The following is a 22,225-nucleotide window of genomic DNA, read 5'->3' on the forward strand; positions in this document are numbered from 1 at the left end:
CACCACAGAAAATAAAAGGCTTAAAATGTATTTAATAGGTTGATGCTGCATTACTGCTCCATTTCTCAGAAAAACTCCAAATATATCAGAGACAAATCAAACACAGTACACCAATGAAAAAAAACGCACAGCGTGACTACCTAAGATAGGCGAGTCTAAGAGCTACTGTCAGACCTTCAGTATACAGCAACCCTGTTCCCAAGATTGTACTAGGCCTATCAAGAAAAGCTGTGAACAGCAACATCATAGACACAAAAGGGTCATTCCTGGGTGTCCTCACCCAAGAAAAAGATGGAGGCAAGTTAACACAAGATTTTTTTTTTTTTTTTAAAGATATACTAAAATGAAAATCTCTAAGAGAAAATGTCTTCTTTAGGACATGAAGGGGTAATATATGGGATATAACAGAACCGTACGCACATTGCCTGTGACCTTTGTGGACGTTTGCCTGAATTCTGACCTGGGAGTGAATGGAGCAATGGGGCTAAGGTCATCGGGGGATGTTTGGTTTTTGTGGTGTATGTGGCAGTTTCTCTGGGACTAGGGGAGTGTAAAGATAAGAAAGTAAGGATGGGCACTGTGGCTCACCCCTGTAATCCCAGCATTTTGGGAGGCCGAGGTGGATGGATCATGAGGTCAGGAGTTCAAGATCAGCCTGGAGAAGCTTGAACCCGGGAGGCAGAGGTTGTAGTGAGCTGAGATCGTGCCAGTACAGTCCAACCTGGGTGACAGAGTGACACTCCGTCTTGGGAGCGGGGCAAGGAAATGAAACAAGATGGACAAAAAAAAAAACGGAATGATCAAGATTAATGGGCTCTAATTGGATCCACTTTGCCATGGTTTCCCCAGGCCCTCAACAATCACATTTGAGACTTCAGGAATGCACCACACAGAATTGATTAAACAATATATCACACAGAATTCATTTGTTTAATACCACCCCCCCTTGCCCTCTGCCTCCAGCATACTCCCTAGAGTAGTACAGGCCGGGCAGATCTAACTATTGGAAGGAATCCCTAACACTTTTCCAGGGTAGAATTCTGGCTAGTCCAAAAAGGGTCCTTCTTTTAAGGGTTTTGAGAAACTAGACACTGCAACTTATTAGTATCGGCGACGTTTGTTTGGAGCAAATTCAGCTCCAGGAGCTGCACGGTTGAATGCAGGAGGAGTTCCACCAATTGCCCCAATTCCTTCCATTGTAGCAGCCTGACCAAAGCGTTCAGTTGTTGGTGGGGTCTTAAAGAGAAAAAGAGAGCAACACTGTAACAGAGCCATTGTTGGAAGCTTCCCACCATCTGAGTCCCTCCACTGGAGGCTATTTCCATTCAACTATTCAAGGATCCTGATGGTAGGTAGGAGTGGGTGATTAAGTCTGTTTAGAATTCTAGTGGATAACCCCAAAAGTGGTGGCGCATGCCTGTAATCCCAGCTACTAAGGAGGCTGAGGCAGGAGAATCGCTTGAACCCGGGAGGCAGAGGTTGCAGTGAGCCAAGATTGCACCACCGCACTCCAGCCTAGGCGACAAAGAGCAAAACTCTGTCTCAAAAAGAAAAAAAAGAAAAAACAATAAACCAAACTATCCAGTTTTGGCATCTTAACACCATAACCAAAACAACCCCAGGATTGCATGAGCCATGAAGTATTTGGATTCACAACTATTTTATATGATAATGCCTAGCCTTCATTGATTTCCCTCCAACAGACGTAGTCCATCAGAGTGGCCAGTCAGACGGTGGCATTTACTTAACTCCTAGATTAAGTATAGACACTGAGTTTGCTCAAGATTCAAAAATAAAGACCTTGAGGTTACATTTAATGGATACCAGCAGTCCTAAAGACTGCTATCTAGGCCGGGCTTGGTGGCTCACGCCGGTAGTCTCTGCACTTTGGGAGGCCGAGGTGGGCGGATCATTTGAGGTCAGGAGTTCGAGAATAGCCTGACCAACATGGTAAAACTCGGTCTCCACTAAAAATACAAAATGATCTGGGCACGGTGGCGCATGCCTGTAATTTCAACTACTCAGGAGGCTGAGGCAGGAAAATCGCTTGAACCCAGGAGGCAAAATTGCAGTGAGCCAAGATCATGCCATTGCACTCCAGCCTGGGCAACAAGAGGGAAACACTGTCTCAAAAAAAAAAAAAAAGGTTGCTATCTGTAGCAAATTGAGGTAGGCCCCCAGGGGCTACGAAAGCAATGCCTGTTCTCCTCCTACCACCATTTAGAATTACTGTTAAGGCCTTGCAGTTTATTACCAATCCCAAAGTTCCATCCGGCATCATAGTGGCAGGTCCTGGAGGAGCTGGGGTACCAGCTGGCACAGGAGCAGGGGGCATGGCACCTCTGTTGTTTATGCCCATAGCACCTAAGGCAGAGTAGTGTGATCAGTACAAGGGATAAAGATTTTTAGTCTCTTTCTATGCCAAAGGAAACAATTCAACAAGACCTCTGAGCTAAGACATGCATGTCATCCCCTTAAAGTAGGTAGCAGAAGCTACATAGTTCACCAGAGACCAAACAAAAAAGGAAATCAGAGCCATTAATCTCCTAAGTCCTTACCTCCCATAGCCATCTGACCCATCGAATCTCCTGCTCTCTCTGAAAAACAAAAAATACTCAAGAAAGTCCAAGATAGCAGTGCATTCTACCACAGTCCCTTAAGGACCACACACTAAGGGAAGTAGACGAGTGATAACACATCCAAAGAGCACTGAGAACAAGCTGAGGAGCACAACCCTTGCTAGTTGTGCAACAAATTCAGGTCACAGAGCTACTAGGACACAAGCCAGAGCCTCCAGAGAGGTGAAAGGGGGAAGAGATTTCTTCTAAAGGTCCAACTTGTACAACTGCAAGGACAGCAGAGGACTAGCCAAGGTTGCATATCTTTTCCCATAGTCAGTGAGTCTAAACAGAATACAGCAGACCCAGTTTTTCATCCTATATTGCTTGTGAGGCAAGAACTCCTCTTCAAACCTTACCTCTCCTTATGAATTATTTTTTCTAAAGGGTTATTTCACAACACGGGAAAAGTGGTCATAACCGATAACCTAGCAGACAATTCATGGTGAGTTTGTCTTATCACAACTGGTCTGGCACATCATGGGCACATGGGAGATATACCGCATCAGGGAAGGTTCCCTTGAATCCTTCCTGCTGCCGCCGCATCATTTCTTCTTGCTGCCGCCGCATCTCTTCTTCACGGCGCCTGCGCTCTTCTCCTGCCTAGAGAGAGTCACCAATATATTTAAGATAGAGGCATTTCAGAACTTGAGTAGGTTAACAGGGGACTTGACCAAGGAGACCAGCCTACTGAAAACTATCCCAGTTCACCAGGAAACTCACTGCTAAGTGTGCCCAGCCTGAGGCAACCCCCAAAGAAACCTCATGAGACCAGTATTCAGCTGCTTTCTTTTTAGCAGGTAACTTCTAGAACCATGGGCAGCTAAAACATCTCCAATCCAAAGAAAGAACCTGAGAAGCAGTCAGGAAATATTTGCCAACACATTTATAATGCATGAGGTAGCATGGCAGTAGGAAAGAGGAATGAGACATTACCTTTTAGAGTTGTCAGAGAAAAAGGGTTCGAGAAAAGTTACCTGAGCTCCAGTTGCTTTCGTTTTTGCACCTCTTGGTTGTGCAGCTCTTCCATCCTCCGAAGTTCTTCTTGGCGCCTCATCAAATCTAAAGAAACAACAGACTTAAGAATATTCCTCATTGTCTTCATATAGATCTAATGACTTTCTTCAAATAAAGATCCAGAAAGCAAAGAGGATATAATTCCTTTGGAGCCACCTGTGGTGTCCAGATTCCAAAATGAAGTCAAACCTATCATTTCCTTCTTCATAGAATCCAGTATCTCTGCCACATCTCCAAGTCTACTTATCTACCAAAATCAACGCAAAATATTTCAAAGTATAAAAGCAGAGATTCAGGCCTTTCTGCTAATTGATACAAAGAAACCCATTTAAAAATGTCATTTTGGTCCTTTCAGCTTTAAAACTTACAGGCCTACACTCACCCTGTCTCATTAGCATGACCTGGTGCTCATGGCGTGCAGCCTCCATCTCCATCTCCAGCTTCTCACGAGCCTCCTTGATGTTGCGGTCCACTTGGTCCTGCTGCTGCTTCTCCATCTCAATGAGTGCCTTCCAGCGCATGGCATACTCATACTCAAAGGAGCCAGGCTGTGCAAATCTGGGTGGCTGCTCTCGTTCCCTATAGGCAAGGTTCCTAGGTTACTAACTTTGTCCAGGATTACCCCAGCTAAGTATTGCATTCCTTGTGAGGACCAAGATAATGGCTGCCAGTGAACATGTGCAGCAAAGACCTGCCTCTTTTACATATCCCTTTATAAGCTTCCTTAAGAAGGAAACACCTAATAGGGAAATCTATCAAGACAGCATACTTGTGAAACTGCTGGTTTTTTATAACCAGCTTCTCTGGAAGTCCCTCTTCATCATCTAACTGGTCCATGGGCTCCACAGTCACAGGACGAGGAAATCTAGGAGAAAGAACGAAGTTCAGTGTTAATCAAATCATATCCCACCAGGCCTCTTCTCTACACGTCACTGGCACAATGAATTAGCTAGGGCTCAGGATTGGACAAACACTTCTGAAGGAGTTTTTATACCTAATGACATTATAAAAAATTGGGGGTTGGGCCAGGGGCGGTGGCGCATGCCTGTAATCCCAGCACTTTGGGAGGACGAGGCGGGTGAATCACGAGGTCGGGAGTTCAAGACAAGCCTGGCCAACATGGTGAAACCCTGACTCTACTAAAAATACCAAAAATTAGCTGGGTGTAGTGGCGGACGTCTGTAATCTCAGCTACTCAGGAGGCTGAGGGAGAGAATCGCTTGGACCCAGGAGGCAGAGGTTGAAATGAGCCAAGATTGTGCCACTGTACTCCAGCCCAGAATACAGAGTGAGACTCTGTCTCAAAAAAAAAAAAAAAAAAAAAAAAAAAAAGAAGAAAATCTGGGGTTAACAGGAGAAATCTGGCTTCCGATCTCTGAATACAGTCTCAAAGATATTCCAAGTAGGTAGATGCAGTACTTAAGTGCAGCCTGAACATCTACAGAAAATCTGAGAAATGACTTGTGGTAAACACTAAGAGATACTGCATGCACAAATCAACTTTTCAGAGCTCTAAAACTTCAAAGTAAGGAGAGAGTTAACACTAATAAATTAAAACGTACCGAGTGACTAAAAAGTTAATTTTCATAATCATCATCCCACTTCTATTAATGTAAGATTATAGCAAAAATCATATGAGAAAGCTCACTTAGTACCAAGTCTTTTTTTTTTTTTGAAACAGAGTCTTGCTCTGTCGCCCAGGCTAGAGTGCTGTGGCGTGATCTCGGCTCACTGCAACCTCTGCCTCCCGGGTTCAAGCGATTTTCCTGCCTCAGCCTCCCGAGTAGCTGGGATCACAGGCGCCCACATTTTTGTATTTTTAGTACAGATGGGGTTTCACCACCTTGTCCAGGCTGCTCTCAAACTCAGGACCTTGTGATTCACTCGCCTCAGCCTCCTAAGTGTTAGGATTACAGGCGTGAGCCACCGCACCCAGCCTAATACCAAAAGTCTTTATTTTTTTTTTTTTTGATACAGAGTCTTGTTCCGTCGCCCAGGCTGGAGTGCAGTGGCGCAATCTGCAAGCTCCACCTCCCGAGTTCACACCATTCTCCTGCCTCAGCCTCCCGAGTAGCTACAGGTGCCCACCACCATGCCCGGCTAATATGTTGTATTTTTTAGTAGAGATGGGGGTTTCACCGTGTTAGCCAGGATGGTCTCGATCTCCTGACCTCGTGATCCACCCACATCGGCCAAAGTCTTTTTTTTTTTTTTTTGAGATGGAGTCTCGCTCTGTCGCCCAGGCTGGAGTGCAGTGGCCGGATCTCAGCTCACTGCAAGCTCCGCCTCCCGGGTTTACGCCATTCTCCTGCCTCAGCCTCCTGAGTAGCTGGGACTACAGGTGCCCGCCACCTCGCCAGGCTAGTTTTTTGTATTTTTTAGTAGAGACGGGGTTTCACCGTGTTAGCCAGAATGGTCTCGATCTCCTGACCTCGTGATCCGCCCGTCTCGGCCTCCCAAAGTGCTGGGATTACAGGCTTGAGCCACCGCGCCCGGCCATCTTTTTTTTTTTGAGACAGAGTCTTGTTCTGTTGTCAGGCTGGGGTGCAGTGGCACAATCTTGGCTCACTGCAGCCTCCGCCTTCTGGGTTCAAGTGATTCTCCTGCCTCAGCCTCCCGAGTAGCTGGGACTACCCGTGTGTGCCACCACGCCCAACTAATTTTTGTATTTTTAGTAGAGACGGGCTTTCACCATGTCGGCCAGGATGGTCTTGATCTCCTCACCTTGTGATCAACCATGCCTGGCCTTTTATTTATTTATTTCTTTGAGGCAGTTTCACTCTGTTGCCCAGGTTGGAGTGCAGTGGTGTGATCTGATTGCTACAACCTCTGCCTCCTGGGTTCAAGCGATTCTCCTGCCTCAGCCTCCCAAGTAGCTGGGACTACAGGCACATGCCACCATGCCCGGCTAATTTTTCGTATTTTTAATAGAGACAGGGTTTCACCATGTTGGCCAGGCTGGTCTTGAACTCCTGACCTCGGGTGATCCGCCTGCCTCGGCCTCCCAAAATGCTGGGATTATAGGTGTCAGCCACCACGCCCGGCTGACCAAGTCTTTAGACATAGAAATGTGGTTACTAGAGGCTAACTTTCCAGACCATGGAAGGAATTAGCAATCTAAGGTCTATGTCTGAAAATGACCCCACTTACGTGGTTAGCAGGAAGGAGCCTTCACTGCATCTGTCCAGAGCTTTCCGAGCAGCTGGCTTCCCTGAGAACTCAACAATGCCTTTTCCTGAGGGCCTTCCTCGATCATCCACAATGACTACAGCCCTCTCTACCTGGCCAAACACAGAAAAGGCTTCTTCCAGCAGTTCGTTTGACACATACTGAGGAAGATTTCGAACTGTAAGAGATGCACTATGGCAGGCAAAGCGCACACGCAGCTGCTTTCCACGGAGTGGCATATTGTCCAGCTCCACTTTGGCAATCTCCGCTAGGGTTCGTGTTTCCTAGGAAGCAGAGGAAAATTAGAATAACTCAGTTTGACAAAGAATACCTTAGCAGCCATCAACAGTCTAAAACAGTATAGTTCAATAACAAAGTATCTCCCCTGAAAAACAAACAACCATACAAAGAAACAGAAGTGAAAGAACTGTGTGCTTCAGCTCTTTGGCCACCCTAGTTTGCTTCTGATGGCCTTGCAATAAATCACATGTAATCCTAGAAGTTAATAACACTTAGGTGGTCATCAATTTCATAGGTATTATTCTCCCAAGTGACAACAGATCATCCAGAAAACAAAGACCATTGGCTGGGTACGGTGGCTCACGCCTGTAATACCAGCATTTTGGGAGGCCGAGGCAGGTGGATAACAAGGTCAGGAGATTGAGACCATCCTGGCTAATACAGTGAAACCTTGTCTCTACTAAAATACAAATAATTAGCTGGGTGCAGTAGAAAGCACCGGTAGTTCCAGCTACTCCAGAGGCTGAGGCAGGAAAATCGCCTGACGCCGGGAGGTGGAGGTTACAGTGAGCCAAGATCACGCCACCGCACTCCAGCCTGGGCAACAGAGTGAAACTCTGTCTCAAAAAAACAAAAACACAAAGACTACCCTAAAATCACCCAGAATATTTTAGGTTTTTTTCCGAGATGGAGTCTTGCTGTTTTGCCCAGACTGGAATGCAGTGGAGCGATCTCAGCTCACTGCAACCTCTGCCTCCCAGGTTCAGGCGATTCTGCCTCAGCCTCCTGAGCAGGTGGAATTACAGGTGCTTACCACCATGTCCAGTTAATTGTTGTAGTTTTAGTAGAGACAGGGTTTCATCATGTTGGCCAGGCTGGTCTCAAACTCCTGACCTCAAGTGATCCGCCCACCTTGGCCTTCCAAAGTGCTGGGATTACAGGCATGAGCCACCGTGCTCAGTCTAATTTTTGCTAGGGATGTACCAGAATCACGTATATCCTCCAAGAAGCCTTTTTGGAACCAGGAACCTTGATAGGATCCCTTTCATATTACTAAAAAGAAATCTGATACACAGAGAAAAATGACTTGCCTATATAGTTAGTGGCAGACTGGAATGAAAACCAGTTCTGACCACCCCACTCAGTGATCCTGCTGTCACATTATTCTCTTCCATTTGTGGAGGTAGATAATGTCTAGAAATGTTTTCCTCTCATATACTTTCCCTAAATCGAAACAGATTTTAAAATAATGTCTACACTTACAAATGGTTAAGATGGTAAATTTTATGTTATGTTTGTTTTACCATCACTAATTTTTTTTTAAGAGACTGGGTCTCGGCCGGGCGCGGTGACTCAAGCCTGTAATCCCAGCACTTTGGGAGGCCGAGACAGGCGGATCACGAGGTCAGGAGATCGAGACCATCCTGGCTAACACTGTGAAACCCCGTCTCTACTAAAAATACAAAAAACTAGCCGGGCGAGGTGGCGGCGCCTGTAATCCCAGCTACTCGGGAGGCTGAGGCAGGAGAATGGCGTAAACCCGGAGGCGGAGCTTACAGTGAGCTGAGATCTGGCCACTGCACTCCAGCCTGGGTGACAGAGCGAGACTCCGTCTCAAAAAAAAAAAAAAAGAGACTGGGTCTCACTCTATCACCCAGGCTGAAGTGCAGTGCTATGAGCATAGCTCACTGTAATCTCAAACTCCTAGGTTCAATCAACCCTCTCATCTTAGCCTAGTTGAGTAGTTAGGACTACAGACACACACCATGTCTGGCTAATTCAATTTAAAAAAAAATTTTAAAGATACAAATAAACCAGACACCGTGGTGCGTGTCTACTGTCCCAGCCACTCAGGAGGCTGAGGACAGAGAATTAATTGCTTAAGCTCAGGAATTCAAGTCCAGCCAAGGCAACAGGGTGAGACACCCATCTCTTGATCATGGGGGGACCAAATAGGGGAAGGGTATAGATAAAACAAAATTAACCACAACTTGATAATTACTGAAGCTATACAATGCATATGTGCAGGTTATTATTCTGTCTACTTCTGTATGCTTGAAATTTCCCAATTAAAATAAAAAAAGTTCCAGCCAGGTGTGGTGGCTCACATCTGTAATCTCAGCACTTTGAGAGGCCAAGGTGGGTGGATCACCTGAGGTCAGGAGCTCAAGACCAGCCTGGCCAAAATGGTGAAACTCCGTCTCTACCAAAAATACAAAAATTAGCCGGGCGTGGTGGCAGATGCCTGTAATCCCAGCTACTCAGGAGGCTGAGGCAGGAGAATCACTTGAACCCAGGAGGTGGAGGTTGCAGTGAGCTGAGATCCCACTACTGCACGCCAGCCTGGACTACAAGAGTGATACTCCGTCTCAAAAGGGCATACTTTAACTCCAGTATCCTAGGCAAAAAAACCTGTTATCCTTGAAACAAAACCAATGAGGAAAAATTAAAATGTGCCATTTTGGTGGTTGTTTCATCAACAAGCTTTTAATGAACAAATCATCTGAGAATCATTTCCACTGCCTATTTTTGCATATCTATTATTCTTCAGCTTCCCCACCTTTAGAGCACATGCCTCAAAAGCCAACAGTTGCTCACCAAGCGGATAAAGCCAAATCCTTTATCCTTATGAATGAAGACTTCGCCTGCCTTTCCATATTTCTCAAATAGTTTCCTCATTTCTTCCTCGGTGATGTCGGGAGGAAGATTTCCCACAAAAAGACGGCTTCGTTGGGTGAAGGTCTTCTCTCCTGGTTTTCTAAAATTCTTCAGGTCAATAGTCAAGCCTTCATCTGAGAGAAGACACACAGTCACTTAAAAGACTGGGGAAATAGAATTACAGTTGTATCCTCAAAGACCTATAACCATTGCTAGATTAGGAAACATTAATTGTTGTAGAAAATGCAAACACCATTTCCCAAGGCAACCTAACCACTTATGAGTATATTGTGCCTTAGAATGTGAAAGCAGTATGCAGAGATCTGCAAGGACATCTGAACATCTCTCTCTATGACAGGCCAGAAGTCAAGCTGGACTAAGCAAGAGAGAGAAAAATATAGGCACTACTGGCCAAAGAGAAAAATTAAGTAACTCAAGGAAGGAGCCCTATGTTACAAGGGATCAGATTTTTAACATTCAAAACGTACCTTCAGATGAGAATAAACAAACAAACAAAAATAAAATGAAAACAAAAACAAAACAAAGTAACAGTTCCATTTTCCTAATCTCTCACCAATTTTCATAACCTTAACAGTTCCCAATCTTTCAGGCTGGGGGCAACGGAATGATGAGTTATGAAAGAGCAATTCTTTATAGTAATCTCTGGAAATAAAGTTGGGATTGGTTCTAGTCTTAGAGGCACACAATTGGTACTCAAACGGGAACATATACTTAAAGACTTTTCACAATGAGCTGGTACAGGCTCAAGGCTATAAGTACAGTACTCAGTACCAGACTCCTCCATTTAAGCCTTAAAGACTTTTCTATATTCTTTTTAACTACCAGTCATCTGATGACTACCCCTAAGAACCACGCTGAGGTAAAACATGCAGACATCTGTTTAGCAGTAGAATGTGTCAACACAGCAGAGCAACCTGTACTCAACTGCTGTCATACATGTTTGCTCCTTGTTTCGGAAAATCAGCCTTTTCCATCATAAGAAGTATTAAGAGGTAAAGAGAAAAAAGAACAAAGGTGTGCCATAAAGGTCTATGTATTCCCTTATAAGCCCGAGAAACTAATCTAAAAACCAAGAAATCATTCCCAGAGGGAATCTATTTCTACTCCATCACCTAGCATATACACACTTTGGCTGCTGGCCTGTTGCCCATTTGCAGGTATTGGTGGTGGTGGCGGCTGCTGCTGTTGCTGCTGGTGGTGCTGCTGCTGGTGGTGGTGTTGATGATGCTTTCTTGGAGTATGGTTTTGCTTCTCCAAGTTAAAAGTTTTATTACTCTGCATTTTTGCACCCTACAAAGAAAAAGTAGACTAATAAATTAATTCAGTACTAATAACACCATCAGCCACCTTCCTGATGACTTATATGTAATTCATCACCTTTGGTGCTCTGGCTTTTGCCAGAGGCAAACAATTGGTTACTTTGAACAACTATGACAAAGAACAACAATTCGGCCGGGTGCGGTGGCTCAAGCCTGTAATCCCAGCACTTTGGGAGGCCGAGACGGACGGATCACGAGGTCAGGAGATCGAGACCATCCTGGCTAACACAGTGAAAGCCCGTCTCTACTAAAAACTACAAAAAACTAGCTGGGCGAGGTGGCGGCGCCTGTAGTCCCAGCTACTCGGGAGGCTGAGGCAGGAGAATGGCGTGAACCCGGGAGGCGGAGCTTGCAGTGAGCTGAGATCCGGCCACAGCACTCCAGCCTGGGTGACAGAGCGAGACTCCGTCTCAAAAAAAAAAAAAAGAACAACAATTCAAAAATCTATCAGTGTTGTATATGGAAACTATGTTAAAAAAAAAATCTTGCGTTCTGGAGGTTACAAAATATAGTAAAAATCAAACAAAAAAGGAAAAAATAAAGAAAAAGGCCGGGTGCAGTGGCTCATGCCTATAATCCCAACACTTTGGGAGGCAGAGGTGGGAGGACTGCCTGAGTCCAGGAGTTTGAGATCAGCCTGGGCAACATGGCTCATCTCTACCAAAAAAAATACAAAAATTAGCTGGGTGTGGTGGCACACGCCTGTGGTTCCAGGTACTTGGGAGGCTGAGGTGGGAGGATCACTTGAGCCCAGGAATTCAAGACCAGCCTAGACAATACCACGAGACCTCATCTCTACAAAAACATTTAAAAATGACCCAGGCAGGCTGGGTGCGTGGCTCAAGCCTGTAATCCTAGCACTTTGGGAGGCCGAGGTGGGTGGATCACCAGGTCAGGGATTTGAGACAAGCCTGGCCAACATGGTGAAACCACATCTATACTAAAAATACAACAACTAGCCAGGCATGATAGCAGGTGCCTGTAATCCCAGCTACTTGGGAGGCTGAGTGAGACAGGAGAATCGCTTGAACCTGGGAGGCGGAGGTTGCAGTAAGCCGAGATCGCACCACTGTACTCCAGCCTGGTACAGAGCGAGACTCTGTCTCCAAAAAACAAAACAAAACAAAAAAACACTACCCAGGCATAGTGGCACCGTAGTCCCAGCTACTCAGGAGGCTGGAGCTGGAGGATCACTTGAGCCCAGGAGTTAGAGGCTGTAACAAGCCATGACTGTGCCACTGCACTCCAGCCTGGGCAACCGAGCAAGACCCTATCTGAAAAAATAAAAATAAAAACAAAAATCTAAAAACAACCAGGCATTAGCAGTTATACTGCACATAAAAACTAAATGAGTACTGGATGAGGACAGTTTGTACTAGAATAGCTTAAGGAACTTCCCAGTTCAATACTATACCTTAATAGAAAACTACTTTTCCAAAAGAATCTACTCTTAAAAACTGGCCCCATCACACATTTAGGCACACTATAAAAACAAAATGATTGAAATAGATTCTGGTTATCACAAGGACAAAGACTAGTAAAGTCTTATCTTCTCTGGCACCTACCAATCCTAGCCCACAGTACATACTGTGTAAGTAACAGTGGTACAAGTATGGGCTGTGAGGTTACGCATCCTTAGGTTTGAATTGTGTTTCTCAATTGTGTACTACTTACTAGTAAATTATTCTGTACCTGTTTCTTCAGCTGTTCTAAAGGGGATGATAATACCGCTCTCAAAGAGGCTATGAGAATAACATGTGAAAATGCTGGCTCACTACTGGCATACGGTACACACTCTAAATATTTATTAATCACAACGGAAAGACAAATGACTACTAAAACAATAAAAGCAAACATAAAGACAGGCGAGGCGAGACAGCTCACGCCTGTAATCCCAGCACTTCGGGAGGCCAAGGCCAGTGGATCAGCTGAGGCCAGGAGTGCAAGAACAGCCTCACCAACATGGTGAAACCCTATCTCTACTAAAAATACAAAAATTAGTGGGGCATGGTGGCACATGCCTGTAGTCCCAGTTACTCAGGAGGCTGAGGCAGGAGAATCACTTGAACCTGGGAGGCAGAGGTTGCAGTGAGCCAGATTGTGCCATTGCACTCCAGCCTGGGCACAAGAGCGAAATTGTTTCAAAAAAAACAAAAACAAAAACAAACAAAAATAAATAAATAAAAGGAGAAAAGATAAACAGGATGGGCACAGTGGCTCACATCTGTAATCCCAGCAATTTGGGAGGTCTAGATGGGAGGACTGCTTGGGCCCAGTAGTTAAGAGACCAGCCTGGGCAACATAGTAACCCCATCTCTACAAAAAATATGTATAAAAAAATCAGGCATGATAGCACATTCATGTAGTTCCAGCTACTTGAGAGGCTGAGGCTGCAGTGAGCTATGATCATGCCATTGTATTCTAGCCTGGGCAGGGAGAATGAGATCCTATCTCAAGAGAAATAAATAAATTAAAAAAATAAAAATAATAAATTCTATCATTTAAAAATCAACATAAGATTAAAAAGAAAACAAGTGTTCTGTGCTCCCAAATGTTGAAATAAAAAAAGAAACAAACAAGGCTAGCACGGTGGCTCAGGCCTGTAATCCCAGCACTTTGGGAGGCTGAGGTGGGAAGATGGCTTGAACCCAGGAGACCAGCATGGGCAACATAGCAAGACTCAGTCTCTATTTAAAAAAAAAAAAAAAAAAAGGTATGGGGGAGGGGAGGCCAGGTGCAGTGGCTCATGCCTGTAGTCCCAGCTATTTGGGAGGCTGAGGCTGGACAATCACTTGAGCCCAGGAAGAGGAGGTTGCAGTGAGGCAAATCATAACACTGCACTCCAGCCTAGGCAACAAAATGAGACCCTATCTCAAAAAAATGAAGAAAATAGGCTGGGCACGGCGGTTCATGCCTGTAATCCCAGTAATTTGGGGGGTTGAGGCAGACCAGATCACCTGAGGTCAGGAGTTTGAGACCAGCCTGGCCAACATGGTGAAACCCTGTCTCTACCAAAAACACAAAAAATTAGCCAGGTGTGGTAGTGTGCACCTGTAGTCCCAGCTACTTGGAAGGCTGAGGCAGGAGAATTGCTTGAACCCAGGAGGCCGAGATTGCAGTGAGCAGAGATGCTGCCATTGCACTCCAGCCTGTGCAGCAGAGTGAGACTTGGTCTCAAAAATAAACAGGCCGGGCACGGTGGCTCACGCCTGTAATCCTAGCACTTTGGGAGGCCAAGGTAGGCGGATCACCCGAGGTCAGGAATTCAAGACCAGCCTGACCAACATGGAGAAACCCCGTCTCTACTACAAATACAAAAATTAGCCAGGCGTGGTGGCACATGCCTGTAATCCCAGCTATTCGGCAGGATGAGGCAGGAGAATCGCTTGAACCTGGGAAGCAGAGGTTGCAGTGAACCGAGATCATGGCCACTGCACTCCAGCCTGGGCAACAGGAGCGAAACTCCGTCTCAAAATAAATAAATAAAAATAAAGAAAGAAAAAAAACAAGATTATTGGTATAATCCAGACTGAATTCAAAAGTGGAGTTTTAAAATGAAAATTTTCAAATTGATCAGGTTAACAAACTGAGGACAGTCTTCCTTATTCAAGGACGGTTCTCCAGGAATTAAGAGGACATCAAACCTAAATCCATTCCCTCAAACACAAGACGCTCTAGTAATAATTTAGCTGAAGAAAAGATGCAGAAAAGACTTCTATGAGCATCGCATTAATACTATATGCTTCCTCTGAAATAAGAGAAAATTGGCTGGCTGCGGTGGCTCACACCTATAATCCCAGCACTTTGGGAGGCTGAGGCAGGCGGATCACAAAGATCAAGAGCTCGAGACCAGCCTGGCCAACATGGTGAAACCTCGTCTCTACTAAAAATACAAAAATTAGCCAGGCGTGGCGGCGGGCGCCTGTAGTCCCAGCTACTCAGGAGGCTGAGGCAAGATAATTGCTTGAACCCAGGAGGTGGAGGTTGCAGTGAGCTGAGATCGTGCCACTGCACTCCAGCTTGGGCAGCAGAGCAAGATTCCACTTCAAAAATAAACAAATAAATAAAAATAAAGAAAATTAGGTAAGATACAGCGGCTCATGCCTGTAATCGCAGCACTTTGGGAGGCGGAAGTGGGTGGATCATTTTGAGGTCAGGAGTTCAAGACCAACCTTGCTAACATAGTGAAACCCCATTTCTCCTAAAAATACAAAAATTAGGCTGGGCACAGTGGCTCATGCTTGTAATCCCAGCACTTTGGGAGGCCGAGGTGAGCGGATCATGAGGTCAGGAAGTTTGAGACCAGCCTGGCCAACACAGTGAAATCCTGTCTCTACTAAAAATACAAAAATTAGCTGGGAGTGGTGGTGGGCGCCTGTAATCCCAGCTACTCGAGAGGCTGAGGCAGGAGAATCACTTGAACCCGGGAGGCGGAGGTTGCAGTGAGCTGAGATCGCCCCACTGCACTCCAGCCTGGGCAACAGACCTAGACTCCGTCTCAAAAATAAAAATAAAATAAATAAATAAATTAGCCAGGCATGGCGGTGTGCACCTGTAATCCCAGCTACTTGGGAGGCTGAAGTGGGAGGATCACTTGAACCCGGGAGAGAAAGATTGCAGTGAGCCGAGATCACACCACTGCACTCCAGATTGAGACTATCTCAAATACAAAACAAAACACAAAAAACAAAAAATAAAATTGGCTGGGCGTGGTGGCTCACACCAGTAATCCCAACACTTTGGGAGGCCGAGGGTGGACTGCTTGCTTGAGGTCAGGAATTTAAGACCAGCCTGACCAACATGGTGAAACCCCGTCTCTACCAAAAACACAAAAATTAGCTGGGCATGGTGGTGGGCATCTGTAATCCCAGCTACTCAGGAGGCTGAGGCAGGAGCATCACTTGAACCTGAGAGGCGGAGATTGCAGTAGGCCAAGATGGTGCCACTGCACTCCAGCCTGGGCAACAGAGTCTGTCTCAAACCATAATAAACACAGAAAATTATATTTCTCAGATGAAAGAAAGGTGACACAGGCTTGATAACTACTGATTTTGACGATGAGTATATATGGGAATACTTCATGTGTATAAAAACATTCCTAATCCATTTTATGTCACATCCCACCAAAACTGAAAACATCAATGCAATTACCAAATTCTGTATCCAAAAGTTTAGTAAGACAACAGTTAACAAGAGCTATCAAGATGTTCATTCATAGTCTTTAATTCGGAAATTCTACTCCTGGAAATTTATCCTAATAATTTTAAAATTGAAAACTACACTTGTGAAAATGTTCATTGTAATGGCCTTTATGGTAACAAAATAACAAAAATGACTTAAATTTCCAAAATTAGGGGAAAGGTTTTCATGAAATTATGGTACATCTATACAATAGAATATTCACAGCATTAAAAATTATGAAGACCACATAAACACGAGTATGTCTGATACTCTAACGGGGAAAGGGTTTTTTTTTTTTTATTTTAAAGATGTGAATATAGACAAGGAACAGAAGGTAGGCAAAAATGAAAACTGCATTGCTTGTAGGTTACTGATAATTTTTCAATTCACGATTTCATTCAAAAAATATTCAGTGAATGCCTACCATTTGCTAGGCACTATTCCAGATGGTTAGAGTGGATCAGTGAACAAAGCAGTTTCTTGCCTACAGAGCTTACTTCTAGTGAGAGACAATATATATAAGTAAATTATATAGTACTTAAGAGAGTAAGTGCTATGGGAAAATAAAACGGAGGAGGAAGGTAAAGTGGATAGGGAGTGGAAGGAGGCAGATGGTAATAAACCTCACAATATTTGACATTTCACATTTAAAGATTTAAATGTTCACATTTATATCATTTAATCAATTTTATGTTTCTCATTAATGTTATAAGGTATCAAAAATTACAATTTAAAATTCTATTTAAAAATTTTTAAACAGAAACTACAATCAGATACTTATTACAAAATGTATTAATATAGAAAATTTAGAAAAACCAAAATAAATAAAAATACAAATATAAAAATCCACAGACCTGCCACTAAAATAGTCACTGTTAACATGTTGGTATATCCTTCTAATCATTAATTTAGGTATTTGAATGAGGTATGATAAAAACTATTCTGTAACCTGTTTCTTCCACTTTATGATGTATCATAAACAGTTTCACGTCATTAAATCCTTTACGTTAACGGACACAGCATTCAGTTGTCAGCCAAGTCCCTATTGTGTTGGACACCTGGGTTGCTTCTTATTTTTCACCATCATAATCAATGCTCATAGCTAATCTTTGGACATATCCATGATTAAATATTCCTCCCTCAATTTTCCATTCTTGTTTATTTAGACATACGTTATCATTTCGGTAACTGATAATGCACCCTTGTATATTCAGTGTTTCCTAATTTCTGCTAACGTCAACATAATTGTAATTTTTAATGACTATATAAAGTTCCCCAGGATGTACTAATTAATTTACTAAACTACACCCTACTATAAGACATTTAGGTTGTTGTTTTTGGCTTTTCCTATTACAATGCTGCAGTAAATGTCTTCTGGCTTTCAGTTTTATTTCCATTTAATTATTTCCACAGGATAAATTCTTAAAAATAGAATCTGCCCTGTGACCCTTGCCACATAGTGCAACATCGTTTTCTCAAAAAGTTGTAAGGATTTTAAATGCCACAAGCAGGTAGCAGTTTCATGGCAAACGAGATACCTTAAAAAAAAAAAAAAGGAAATAGTGTTTTAAAAAATAAGATACAAAAGCAGGAAGTTAAAACATACAAAATCTAAAGTCCACCCTGGAAACAGCTGGGATGGGGTAAGGTGGGCATCAGAATCAAATCTTTTCCTATTTGGGTTCCAGGTGTTAAACATCTCTCTTCCCCTGGCCCTGGAGAGGCCCAAGATGGAATGCACTAGTGAAGACTGTCATACTGTATAAAGCATCTAGAACAGTGCCTACAAGTAGCAAGTAGCTCGAGAAGTATTTCTTCCTATCACCTACTTCTCATGACCACCAATATAATTTGGAAATATGTGCAGAGCCCTCTTCAGAGTAATAAATTCACTGTCGCCTAAATACTGGGCCTCTGAAAAGTGAACACAGCGCAAACATCAGCAGCAACGATTTCTATCTACTTATGTGTTCCTGAGACTAATAATCCTGATGAAGAATTTTGAGAGAAAATACGTATTGCTGGTTGAGAAAGACTAACTACTGGGCATGTTACAACTGAACAAATGTTCAGGTACAGGACCAAACATTGTATCACACATATCTGAAATCTAAATCTGGTATAAATTTACGAGACTGAGATGGCCGCCTGGACGGCCAGCCTGAAATGAACTAAGGTCCTTTGCTAAGAGTTTCTTAGGATTTTTCATTTAATAACAAGGAAGGTGGACAAAGACATAGTATAAATACAGCCAGGCCACCCCCCCCTCCACTAGAGTTGTCAGATTTAGCAAATAAAACACACAACCCACAATTAAATTTGAATTTCAAATTTAATTGAAACTATGCAACGTATACTTAAAAATAATGGTTGTGTATGTGAAATTCTAATTCAACTGGGTGCCCCGTGTTTTGTCTGGCAACCCCATCCCTTACACCTACCTCAACTTCGATTAAAGACAGCAAAGTGCCTCCCAGTTCTCTCTAACCTCGACTTCTCTGTTAAAAACACAAAGAAACGTGTCAGGTTATGGTAAGAGTTTCTCAATCTGGAAAATAAAATACTCGATGCGAAATCCATCAATTTAAGTTTCATTTTAAAAAGTGATGCTATATAAATGCGTCAAGGAGCCAGGCGGTAAGACTAGAAAAAGGGCATACAGAAATCAGACTACGAAAGCGGTGGGCTCTGGATATGCAGAGGAACTTTCCAACTAAGAGTTTTGACAAAGAAATATCGCTCGAGGGGCCCCATTTGCCCATTCTGAATTAATGGCCTCGCGGGGCCGAGAGGAGGAGCGCCTGACAAAGCGCCTCCTCCTCCAACCAACCACGACTTCAGCGATCTCTCATAATAGACCCCACACCCTCGGGCCCAGGGCGGCTCAGAGGCCGGCAACTTACACTGACACGGGTAAGATTCGGAGATGAGTTGCACAAAGAAACGCGGCGGGAACGAAAACGGGGAAAGCCCGATGCGAAGCGAGTTAAGAGAGGTGGGCCCCCGCGGGTGGGCTGAGAAGGTAGTGTGGCGGCGGAGACAAGGCCTCAAGGGGCCTCGGAACCGCCATCCTCCCTCCAAACCTAGCTTCGCCCTAGCCTCTTCTTTCGCTGATTGTTCCAAGAAATCCCACTACCCTCCCAAACAAGAACCAAGATGTCTCAAAACTCACCCTCTACCGACTGGTTTCTCCTCGGAGTAACGGCGACGCTACACGGCCTCTCCCGTCCCGAGAAAAGAGCGCGCGACCGCCGGAAACGAGACGACGGAGCTCGGCGCCTCCCAAGGGGTACAAAGTGGCGTTCTCGATTGGTTAGCTGAACTGCCAATCAAGGTTTATCTCCCGAGGCGGAATCATTTTTCCGCCATTTCTTAGATTCTATTGGCTGCCGAATGCCAAAGGCTTGCGTTCGTGTGAACGACAGATGGGGACAAAGAGCGAGGCTCTGTACCTAATGCGCATGTGCAAGCGGCCTGGCGCGTGAGACGAAAAGGAAAGGGGGAGGGGGAAAAGGAAAAGGAGAGGAGCTGGGGCTGGGGGTCGGAAGGAGAGACATAAACGAACTAACTGAAAGACTCAAAGACTAAGTGGTGGGAGGGGGAAAGGAGAGGAGAAAATGGGAGAGGAAAGTGGAAAGAGGGAGAGGAAGGGGAGAAAATGCGCGCGTAGGCGTGCTCGGAGCAGTCCTGCACTGCGCCTGTGCAAGAAGCAAGAGGAACAATGTCATTGTATTCAATGTAATAGATTTGGCCTTTTCCTACTGAAAAAGTGCCCCGCCATGTTTCTTTTTTCACACTTCCTTTTTAGGGCTTGCATCCTGACACCACACACTTAATCAGATTTCTAGGTGCTTCTCCTGTTGCTGGGGCTACTCGGGAAACGCAAATGAAATAGTCAACTCTTTGGTCATGGTTACAAACGGGGTGGGGGAGGAGGGGGTGCATCACACCTTAGTCTCTGCGTGATTACACAGAATTGTAACCAGCACCCTCATTTCCATGGTAACCAGAAAACCTAGCAGTCCAAACATCACTATTGTTCCTATGATTTACAGAGAGATTCAACAGGTGTCATCATTGCCATGGATATATTGTAGGCCTCTAGATCAGACTGTATATTCCGTAGGAGACCTATCAGTAACTAACCTTCATTGTTTCAGTAATGCCTAACTCGCCCTGCCCCCGTGGTTAACCAAGGACTACAAGGATCAATTGTTAAGTATTTGTTGTTAATTCCCATTAATTAATTCACACTCAGGGTTGCAGGGTATCCCAATGCGCACCACCTTATGTGGGAGCGCAATGATCTAGACTTGGGCTGTTCAATAGAACTGTCTGCAATGATGGAAGGGTCCTATGTCTGCTGTGTTCAATATGGCAGCTACTAACTAACTATAAGTGGCCATTGAAATAGAACTAATGCAACTGAGGACCTGAATTTTTAATTCTAGCTGGGTGCAGTGCTCATGCCTGTAATCCCAGCACTTTGAGAGGCCGAGATGGGAGGATCGCTTAAGCCCAGGAGTTCGAGACCAGCCTGGGTAACATGGCGAAAAACCATCTCCAAAAAAAAAAAAAAAGCAAAAATTAGCCTGTCATGGTGGAGCGTCCCTCTAGTCCCACCTACTCGGGAGGTTAAGGTTAAGGTGGGAGGATAGCTTGAGCTCGCTCGGGAAGCAGAGGCTGCAATGAGTAGAGATCGCGCCACTGCACTCCAGACTGAGTGACATTGTGAGACCTCGTCTCGGTTTAAAAAGAAGAAAACTAATACCTACTCATGGAAAAAACAACAACAACAAAAAATACCCAACAGTATAAAGAGAAAAGTCTCCCCCTCTATTCATTCTCTAGAGATAGCAATTATGACCACTTTCTTGCATTTCTGTTTTCTATGTATGTACTGTTTATATTTATTTAGTTAGAGACAGAGTCTTGTTCTGTCACCCAGGCTGGAGTGCAGTGGCACAAACACGGCTCACTGCAGCCTCTGCCTTTCAGGTTCTAGCGATTCTCCCACCTCAGCTTCCTGAGTAGCTGGGACTACAGGAGTGCACAACTACGCCCCGGGGGGGCGTTTTGTATGTTTTTTAGAGACAGGGTTCACCATGTTGCCCAGACTGGTCTTAAACTCCTGGGTGTAAGCAATCCCACCTCCGCTTGGCAAAGTGCTGGGGGCCCAGCGGAGGACCACTTTTTTTTTTGGCGGGGGGACGCAGTCTCGCTCTGTTGCCCAGACTGGAGTGCAGTGGTGTGATCTCCGCTCACTGCAGCCACTGCCTCCCAGGTTCAAGCGATTCTCCTGCCTCAGCCTCCCGAGTAGCTGGGATTACAGGGGCCTGCCACCACGTCCGGCTAACTTTTGTTATTTTTAGTAGGGACAGGGTTTCACCATGTTGGCCAGGCTGGTCTCAAGCTCCTGACCTCAAGTGATCCGCCCACCTCGGCCCCTCAAAGTACTAGGATTACAAGCGTGAGCCACTGTGCCTGCCCAGGACTACTTTTTTTTTTTTTTTTTTTTTTTTTGAGACGGAGTCGGCTCTGTGGCCCAGGCTGGAGTACAGTGGCCGGATCTCAGCTCACTGCAAGCTCCGTCTCCCGGTTTACGCCATTCTCCTGCCTCAGCCTCCCGAGTAGCTGGGACTACAGGCGCCCGCCACCTCGCCTGGCTAGTTTTTTGTATTTTTTAGTAGAGACGGGGTTTCACTGTGTTAGCCAGGATGGTCTCGATCTCCTGACCTCGTGATCCGCCCGTCTCGGCCTCCCAAAGTGCTGGGATTACAGGCTTGAGCCACTGCGCCCGGCCCAGGACTACTTTTTAATATCAAACATTTTATAGATTGCCACATGATAGTTTTTAGTTATCTGCTGAGTGAGAAAATACATAATTACAAAAAACCACTATAGATTCAATAACATTTTAATGAATTTATATGTTGTTAATAAAATAACTGGAAAGATGTTCATGTAATAACCAATAATTGCAATACCTTATGCAGATAAAAT

The 22,225-nt window shown here is 44.6% G+C and overlaps 1 protein-coding gene across 1 annotated transcript; it reads right to left on the reverse strand.

The window, feature by feature from the left end:
- Positions 1 to 12: 12 nt before the first annotated feature.
- On the reverse strand, positions 13 to 19,981 carry NONO (non-POU domain containing octamer binding). Its single transcript, XM_033201610.1, is given in 13 exon segments — positions 13 to 1,236; positions 2,255 to 2,364; positions 2,559 to 2,582; positions 2,585 to 2,597; positions 3,120 to 3,220; positions 3,594 to 3,680; positions 4,018 to 4,214; positions 4,405 to 4,500; positions 6,786 to 7,087; positions 9,642 to 9,835; positions 10,850 to 11,012; positions 18,664 to 18,720; positions 19,395 to 19,981. Coding segments are annotated over 11 exon segments (1,413 nt in total). The 5' UTR covers positions 11,004 to 11,012; positions 18,664 to 18,720; positions 19,395 to 19,981; the 3' UTR covers positions 13 to 1,101.
- Positions 19,982 to 22,225: the final 2,244 nt, after the last annotated feature.

Source organism: Trachypithecus francoisi, unplaced genomic scaffold (genome assembly GCF_009764315.1).
Source record: "Trachypithecus francoisi isolate TF-2019V2 unplaced genomic scaffold, Tfra_2.0 Lachesis_group6, whole genome shotgun sequence".
Taxonomy (NCBI): Eukaryota; Metazoa; Chordata; class Mammalia; order Primates; family Cercopithecidae; genus Trachypithecus; species Trachypithecus francoisi.